Consider the following 9718-nt stretch of genomic DNA (forward strand, 5'->3'; position numbering starts at 1 on the left):
CAAGTAAAGCATTGACCTTATACCGAACATCAACGACAGAAAAGCCACCAAAGACAGCGGATTGGGTCACGGCAGAACGAGAAACAAGTTCCCGCTTTCCAGACCAGAAAAAGGAAAAGGCTAATAAGGAGAGCTCCTTGCACACCCAGGCCGGCATGTGGATGAGCGAGGCCACATACCAAACCCGGGAGAGTGTGAGGGCGTTGATAACAAGGGCCTTGCCACGGAAGGAGAGAGAACGAGAACGCCAAGATTTAAGAAGATGGTGCACCGCATCGATCCGGGGGCGCCAGTTGTCTTCTTCAAGGTTCCCAGGACCAATGAAGACGCCAAGGACCTTAAGCTTGGAAGACGACCAATCGAGCTGAACAGGAGGGTCAAGAAGGCCACTCCAGCCACCAAGCCAAAGGCCCTTTGACTTGGCCAAGTTGAGCCTAGAGCCAACAAGGTGAAACAAGCTGAAAGCCTCAAATTCGGCCTTAACTGCATCATCGGAAGAGAGCACCAATGACGTGTCAGCGGCATACTGAATGATGGGTGAAATTGGGCCAGCGTTGGGGAGGGGGATGCCCCGGATGCGAGGGTTGGAGCGAATGTTCACGGCAAACAGCAGGACATACAGAAGCGGTGACAGGGGACAGCCCTGCCGGACACCCCGGGACAACTGGAAGAGGTCAGTAAGATGGCCGTTGACATTAACCGAGCTCCTCACCTGGCAGTAAAAGAGCTCTACCCAAGACACGAAAGAGGGGCCAAAACGCATATCTTTCAGAGTAGACACCATGAAACCCCAGTCGACCCTGTCAAATGCCTTGTCTTGATCTAAAGAGAGGATGGTGACAGGGGAGCCGGAGGATGACGCAAAATCGACGACATCCCGCAGAAGGGAAACGTTCTCCTCGATGTACCGCCCTGGGACTCCACACGTCTGGTCTTTATTGACGACTTGATGTACGACCTTCAAGAGACGGCCGGCGATACATCGGGAGGCGATCTTGTAATCTACGTTGAGTAGGCTGATGGGCCGCCAGTTACATGGGTTGAGGCGGTCACCCTTCTTAAAAGACAGGGAAATAACACCACTGCGCTGAGACAGAGAGAGGCGACCAGAGAGGAGACAAGAACTGAGAGTGAGAGTATAAATCACAATTTGTCAGCGGTAGTACTAAATGTAAAACTCACCACTCGCGCGAAAACTATCACAAAGTGGAGATTTTGAACACTTCAGTATCCCCTCATTATAGCAAATGGAACAGGGATTTTATCACAATCATTTCCCACAAATGTAGCTTTTTTTCAGGGAATCTTTTACATGCTTGTGCATTATTTTGGCTTTGAGCCTTGAGAATTCTTTTCTTGATAACAAAGTGCCTACAACATTGCAAAGCTTCTTTCTTTCGGTGTTGCATGGACCGAGGAGTACAGATTTGTCACTGATGAGCCAACAGGCAAAATCTTCTCAGTTATTAGCTTGATAATCTCCGTAGACTAACGTTATTGAACCGAACTATCTCCTTCTTCCTAGTGAGTCGGCCACCTCAAGGGGAAATTAAAGAGGCCTTTGACTTCTTGTCGTGTAAATCACCGGAAGATTGCGTTATATTCATCTTTCTTTAAGCTTATAAAAGATATCCGGAAAAATGTGGAAAATAATGGTGATGAAGTCGCTGTTCTTTTTCCTAAAGAAACTGAAGTAATCCAGATTACGTATTAACCATGGGAGTTTCATTCCAGTTACGAGTTGCGCTTTCCGTGTGGATAATGAGTAGTTTGAGAGGTGGAATTATAAGGCTATTATTTCATTGAATCTTTCATGTCGAACTTTGTTTTGATTTTTTCTTGATCAATACATATGGAAGAAAACATTGACTGACTCGATTGCACTGCGGCGGTGGTAAGTCTCTCGCTATCATATCTTATGCAAATTTTCTGACAGTTTTCTAACAGTTTTGAGATGATTAGAGATATCTCAGATTCGAAATATCTCAGTTCCTGTCACCCCGAAATGACAACTGCCCGAACTTGCTCTTTTTAAGGAGAGGCAATTATGTAGTACAAATTGCTATTGGGGCAACTGGGTTTTACATGTAGTACTACCGCTGACAAGTTGCGATTTATACTGCCACTCTCAGTGTTTATGAACGTTCAATCAAAGTTTTCTCTTCTTTTGGTTGTTTTTACCTCAGAATGCGCGGAAATCTGCTGAAATATCGAAAAAATGTCCATTTCTCGTCTTCTTTGGAGCGACCTGGTGGAAACTTCGAGGAGAAATTCAGCGTCATGCCATCGTGATAATGTACATGTTCGTGACAAATGACCGATGTTACGATATATAGTTTCGTGTAGATCAGCCAACTTTAACATGTTTCGATTGACAGACAAGTATAACGGTGTATCGTCAGAGGATTTCGGATTGCTCAGATTCCCATGAAAGAAGGTACAGTACTCGGAATCTGGATGATATGCACACGATTTAAGGTAGATGTTTGTAGCTACGTCGGGTAGTCCTTTATGAAGGTTGATCAATTTTTTTTATATTTAAGAGATTTCTCTTCGAGATATTGCTTCGAGATTTCTCTTCGGGATATTGCTTACAAGATAACATTATTTCAATGTCATCTACTTTTCATTTGTCTGAAGCGTTTGCTGTTGAGAACATTTGATGTAAACATTGCCAATTTATGCAATATCTAATTTTTGAGTTTCAGTTCGAGAATCGTTGTACTTTTGGAGAAATTTAGACAAACGTTTTCCCTGTTTTACCCTAGAGCAAAAATGACCGAGGCTGTGCCATGATCAGTAACCTATTGGTGTGTTCACATTCACTCCAAGGGAAGATTGAATTTATCAGAATAAAGACAAATGATGTCACTGTCTATGTTAGAAGTACCAATCTGTAATGTTGTATTTAGTTTGAGATAGAGAAATAAACATTTTACACTTTTTTACGATGTTTTTGTATATTACCATGGCAAGAAGAATGGTGGAACCTTTAAAAAGGGCATTTTTGTGCATCCCCCTGAGTGCCTAACTGCATGCAAAATTTCAAGGGGGGTTGAAAATTTTCATTTCCCAAGATGTTCGTTTCTTACACAGACACGTTGGATGACTGAATAGTGGACTGACTCACTGGCACTTGACTGGTTAACTGAGTTACTGACCGACTGGTCACTGACTGGTCTTTGACTGGCTGACTGGTTAATTGACTTACTGGTTGACTGACTCACTGGTACTTTAGTGGCTATCTGACTGGTTAACAAACTTCTTGACCGACTGGTGACTGAGTGGCTTCTTGACTAGTGACTGACTGGCTGACTGGCTAGTTGACTGACTAGCTGACTGAATGGTTGACATACTTAGTGAAACTCGACTGGATATCTGAATGGTTAACTGAATTCCTGACTTACTGCTGAATGAGTAGCTAATTACCTACTGACTGACTGGCTAACTACCTGGTTGACTGACTGTTTGACTTAAACGTTAATTGACACAATGGAACTTGACTTGCTATCTGACTGGTTAACTGACTGACTGACCGACTGGTGACTTAGTGGCTAATTGACTGGTGACTGACTGGATGACTTGCTGGTTGACTGACTGGATGACTGACCGGTTGACTGAGCCACTGGTACTTGACAAGGTATCTGACTGGTTAACTTACTTGCCGACTGACTAGTGACTGAGTGGCTGACTGGTTGGTTGACTGACCTGCTGACTGAAAGGTTGACTGACCCAGTGGTACTTTACTGGCTATCTGACTGGTTAACTGACGCTCTGACCGACTCGTGAATGAGTGACTAATTGACTATTGACTAACTAGCTGACTGCCTGGTTGACTGACTTGCTGATTTAAAGGTTTACTAACTCAATGAGATATAACTGGCTATCTGACTTGTTAACTGACTTGCTTACCGAGTGCTAACGGAGTGAGTAATTGACTGGTGACTAAGTTCCTGGTTTACCGACTGGCTGACTGAAAGATTGACTGGTTAGCCGAGGTGCCGACCGACTGGTGACTGAGTGGCTAAGTGACTGGTGACTGACTGGTTGACCGGCTTTGACCGACTGGATGACTGAATAATTGACTGTCGCAGTGATACTTGACTGGCTCTCTGACTCGTTAACTGACTTGCTGACCAACTGGTGACTTAGTGCCTAATTGAATGGTGCCTGAGAGGCTATACTGGCTGGTTGAGTGACTGGCTAAATGAATGGTTGACTAAATGAATAGTGCTTGACTGGTTATCTGACTATTCAACTGTCTTCCTGACCGACCGGTGACTGAGTGGCTGGATGCTAGTTGACTGACTGCCTGACTAAAACGTTGAGTGACTCAATGGTACTTGACTGGCTATCTCACTGGTTTACTAACTCGCTGACCGAGTGGAGAGTGAGTGGCTAATTGACTGGTGACTGACTGGCTGGTTGACTGAATGGATGTGTGAATGGTAGAGTGACTTAGTGGTAATTGACTGGGTATGTGACTAGTTCACTGACTTGATGACCGACTGGGGACTGAGGGGCTAATACACCTGTTGACTGACTGGCTGACTGGCCGGTTAACTAACTGGCTGACTGAATGGTTGACTGACTTAGTGATACTTGACTGGCTGTTTTGTTTGTTGGTCCATCGGTCTCGATGATGACGTCTATGTGCGTGGGTGGGTTCGTTGATGACTGAGGAGTCCAAGGCGGGAACGGCAAACACGTCCACAGTGGGAGAAGGAAACTCGCCAGAAGGTTTGGGTGTCTCTGCTGCTGCCTTCCTTTTAGCGCGAGTCTCACTGACGTTGGCTCGCCAGTGTGCTTCGAAGGCCTTTGTTGCTTCGCGCGTCAATGCACGCCATCCAGTGCGATCCTGTGCACACTCCTCAAGCTGCTTTGTTGCGATGCCTGTGTAGGCGATGTTGGCCTTGATGCAGTCTTTAAAGCGCTTCAGTGGCCTGCCTTGCTTTCTCTTTCCCTTACTGAGCACTCCGTAGAGGAGTTGCTTTGAGATTCTGTCACTGTCCATTCGGATGATATGCCCCGTCCATCTGAGCTGGGCTTTGAGAATCATAGCCTCAATGCTGGTGGTTTCTGCACGGTCCAAGACCTCAAGGTTTGTGATCATGTCCTGCCATTTGATTCCCAGGATTGAGTGCAAGCTCCGCATGTGGAAGTGCTCCAGCAGTTTGATGTGTCTTCTGTGTAGGGTCCATGTCTCACAACCATAGAGGAGACTGGTGAGGACAACTGTCTTGTAGACCCTAAGCTTGGTAGACTGCTGGATGTTGTGTTGGTTCAGCACACGAGCTCGCAGTCTGCCCAGGGCTTGGCTTGCCTTACAGATCCTGGCGTTAATCTCTTTGTCAAGGGAGCCGTCGCTGGAAATGACACTGCCGAGGTATATGAATTCCTCTACAGTCCGCAGTTCCGTTCCGTCGATAGAGATAGATAGGCAGTGGTCTGTTGTGAGAGGACTGGGCTGGAACAGCACTTCTGTTTTTCCCAGGCTGATGGTGAGGCCAAACAGGCGGGATGCTTCAGCAAACTTGTCGACAGTGAGCTGGAGGGTGGATTCCGTATGAGCCATGAGGGCACAGTCGTCGGCAAAGAGGGCCTCTAGGATCAGTTTCTCAATTGTCTTGGTCTTACCGTTGAGGCGTCGAAGGTCAAAGAGAGAACCGTCCAGTCTGTACCTTATGTATACTCCGTCCTCGACGTCTTTGACAGCGTGACTGAGAACACAGGCGAAGAAGAGGTTGAACAGTACTGGGGCAAGGACACATCCCTGTTTCACACCGTTGGTAATCTCAAAGGGTTCAGACGCCTCACCTCCAGAAAGCACTAGACCCGTCATGCTGTCATGAAATAGACGGATCAGGGTCACAAACTTCCTGGAGCAACCAAGTTTTTGAAGAACTGTCCACAGTGCAGCTCTGCTGACAGTGTCAAACGCCTTGGTCAGGTCGACAAACACTGCATACAGATCCATATTCTGTTTCCTGCACTTCTCCTGTACTTGCAGGACCGCAAAGATCATGTCAGTTGTGCTGCAGCCTGGACGGAATCCACACTGGGCTTCTGGTAGGTTGTGCTCAGAGATGTTGAAGATCAGGCGATTCAGGATGATGCACGCCAGAATCTTACCAGCAATAGACAGGAGTGATATGCCCCAGTAGTTGCCACAGTCAGATTTGCTGCCCTTGTTTTTGTACAGGGAGATGATTGTGGTGTCTCTGAACTCCTGGGGCATGTCCTCTTCGTCCCATATGTTGCAGAGGAGGCTGTAGAAGGCGTTAAGGGTTACTGGTCCTGCAGCCTTGTAGATTTCTGCAAGGATCCCAGCCTTACCGGGGGCTTTTCCTGAGCTGGTCTGCTTGATGGCCTTCTGGACCTCCTCCATGCTGGGAGGGAGGTCGAGGCTGTCTATTGTGAGTCTCTGAGGGATCTGGTCCAGTGCTTCATTGCTAACAGTAGAGGATCTGTTGAGAAGGATGCTGATGTGTTTCCTCCATCTTTCGTTGATGGCGTTCTTCTCCTTCAGTAGAGTGCCATTTGTTGACAGGAGAGGGATTGTATTAGGCCGGGACGGTCCGTACACTGCCTTGATGGTGCTGAAGAACATCTTCGAGTTTTTCATATCAGCCCATAGTTGGACTTCTTGGGCTTTGTTCTTCCACCATTCATCCTGCATGTGGCGTAGGGCGGTCTGGGCTCGGTGCTGAAGGTGTTTGAAGTGATCATGCTTAGAGACGGAGGAAAGATCATTCTGCTAGGCAACAAATGCCTTCTACTTCTCATCTAATAGCTGGGTGATGACTTGATCCTTCTCACCGAACCAGTTCTGGTGCACTCTCTTCTTTGGACCATGTATCGATTGAGCTGCCTCCTTCACCATCGAGCTAAACTGGTCCCATTGTTGTGTAGGGCTTCCAGTGAGTGGTCCGTGGGAGGTTATCTTGTCGTCCAGCCTGTTCACAAAGTGGTCTCGGTGATCTGAATGGTTGAGTTTGGCGATGTTGAATGACGACCGGATGAGCTTGGGCTTCTTCTGACGAGTGGGGGCGATGTAGAGCTTGACGACAGATCTGACGAGTCGATGGTCAGTCCAACATTCTGCTCCTCGCATAGCCCTGGTAATCCTGAAGTCTCTAGCATCTCGTCTGCGGCAGATAATGTAATCAATCAGGTGCCACTGTTTGGACCTTGGATGCATCCAAGTTGATTTGTACTTGTCAGCTTGCCGAAACAGGGTGTTGGTGATTGTCAGGTTGTTCTCTGCACATAGGCTCAGGAGTAGCAGGCCGTTGGAGTTCATCTTCCCCGTTCCATGTGGTCCCAGCACTCCATTCCAGTTCGTGTAGTCAGAGCCGACGCTTGCGTTAAAGTCACCCAGCAGTAAGAGTGTATCTCCGCTGGGTACATCCTTTACGAGGTTATTCAGATCCTCATAGAAGGTTTCCTTTACTTCGTCACTGCTGGTCATTGTTGGTGCATATGCACTGATGATTGTAATATGTTTAGGCGTTTAGTGGAAAACGAAGCTTCATTAGTCGTTCCTTGATGGTAGAAGGGAGGTCTGGCAGCTGCTTCAGGATTGATGTCTTGATTGCCAAACCTATACCATAAGTTCTTTTTTTGGCTTGAGCTTTGCCTTTCCAGAAGAAGGTGTATCCCCCTTTGAGCTCAGCAACGGATCCTTCATCTGCTAGGCTAGTTTCACTTAGTGCGGCAATGTCAATGCTGTAGCATGACAGTTCTTTTTCAACAAGGGCTGTTCTCCTCTCTGGCCTTGTTTAAGTTTCCCTGTCCATAAGTGTTCGGACGTTCCATGCTCCAAAATCATCTGTTTCATTCTCTTTGTGTTTCGACCGCAAAGGTGGTAACACTGCCAGCCGCGGTAGACTGGCCAGTCGGTGATGGGACAAGCAATGTTTGAGACACCTTTTCTAGTCTCCTCCCTCATTGGAGGGTGAGCAGTGCTATCCTAAACAGGGCTGCTCAGTCACCTGAGAAAACGCCGAACTCTTCTGTTTTCCCAGGGTCAGAAAGAGAGCGACTCTCATCTCCAGGCCGCCTACGTGCAGGGTTGGAGCTACAACTGCCAGTGGGTACCTCCACCTGTTGCTTCGCCCTTTCCCCATCGCCGTAGGACTTTGATGATAGCGGGATACAGAAGAAGAGTTGAGATGTTCAGAAAAAGCTGCACATAGAGTACCTGTGTGGGAAGTTATTTATAGTGGGAGGGTCGTTGCACGCGGGCGATCCCACTCTCTCGGCCTATGAAGTTGAATTCTAGTGGTATGTAGAGACGTCACGACTGGAAACTTCTTTGGCTGCAGTAGATGACCCCGACGTCTTCTGTGTCTTGTTGTGCTCTTGGCGCTCTACAACACCTTGCTGTCCCCGCCTTTGTAGCCGTTGGATCAGATTATCCCTTCCGCCCAGTCCACTGGGTTCAGTCTTCACATGCTTGGGTAGACATTCCCTAGTTCACCGAGGGTTTCAGACCTGACGGCTACCCTCACCTGGTTTAGCCCGCCTGTCGAAGCGGTTTACCAGGCTGTGGCCGCTGCGAATGCTACAGCTACTTGGAGCCACGGGTGAGAGTTGAGTGTCAGGTGCAGACCAAAACGGATGGACCACTCCAGAGGGTGCGATATGTCTCCCCGTCAGAGGTACTACCGCTCCCTGGCACCCCATACACCCCTGGACTGGCTATCGGACTGGTTAAGTGACTTGTTGACTGATAGGTGACTGAGTAGCTAATTGCACTGTGACTGAGTAGCTGACTCCGTGGTTGACTGACTCAATGTTACTTAACTGGCTATATGACTGGTTAACTGACTTGGTGACTGACTGCTGATTGAGTGGCCAATTGAGTGCTGACTGACTGGCTGGCTACCTGGTTGACGGACTGGCTCACTGAAAGGTTGACTGGTTCAATGGTACTTGACTGGCTATCTGACTGGTTAACTAACTTGGAGACTGGCTGCAGAGTAAGTGGCCAATTGAGTGCCAACTGGTTGGCTGACTGCCAGGTTGACTGACTGGCTGCCTGACTGGCTGTCTGAAAGGTTGACTGACTCAATGGTACTTCACTTGCTATCTGACTGGTTAACTGACTTGCTGACCTACTGGTCACTCAATGGCTAATTGACTGATGACTGACTGGGTGAGTGACTGACTGGCTCACTAAGTGTTTGACTAATTCAGCGGTAGCTGAGTGGCTCTCTGAGTGGTTGACTGACTGGCTGGCTTAAGGGTTAACTGACTCGCTGGTACTCGACTGGCTATCTGACTTGTTAACTGGCTTGCTGACCGACTGGTGACTGAGTGGCTTTTTGACAGTGACTGACTGACTGGTTGTGTCGTTATGATTGAACAGTTGACTGATTCAGTGGCTCTTGACTGGCTATCTGACTGATAAATTGACTTGTTAAGCGACTGGAGACCGAGTGGCTAATTGACCGCTGACTGAGAGGCTGACTGGCTGGTTCTCGGATTGGATGACGGAAAGGTTGACTGACCCAGTGGTACTTGGGTGGCTCACTGACTGGTAAACTGACTTGCTGACTGAGTGGTGAGTAAGTGGCTAATTGACTGGTGACTGACTCGCTGATTGACTGACTGGCTGGCAAAGTAGTTGACTGAATCCTTGGTACTTGAGTGGCTATCTGACTGCCTTACTGACTACGTGACTTGATGGTTGACTAACTCACTGGTATCTGAC

General features: G+C 47.7%; 1 protein-coding gene across 1 annotated transcript; it reads right to left on the reverse strand.

Moving 5' to 3' along the window:
* Positions 1 to 6775: 6775 nt before the first annotated feature.
* Positions 6776 to 7471, reverse strand: LOC148738285 (protein CFDP2-like). Its single transcript, XM_088749408.1, has one exon. It carries the CDS (start codon positions 7469 to 7471, stop codon positions 6776 to 6778), a length of 696 nt encoding a protein of 231 aa, XP_088605534.1.
* Positions 7472 to 9718: the final 2247 nt, after the last annotated feature.

This window comes from Stylophora pistillata, chromosome 2, assembly GCF_964205215.1.
Source record: "Stylophora pistillata chromosome 2, jaStyPist1.2, whole genome shotgun sequence".
In the NCBI taxonomy this organism is placed as follows: Eukaryota; Metazoa; Cnidaria; class Anthozoa; order Scleractinia; family Pocilloporidae; genus Stylophora; species Stylophora pistillata.

Bases quoted from the DNA above. Each gene is read 5' to 3' on its own strand.
- LOC148738285 (XM_088749408.1), bottom strand. From the start codon at position 7,471: ATGACCAGCAGTGACGAAGTAAAGGAAACCTTCTATGAGGATCTGAAT.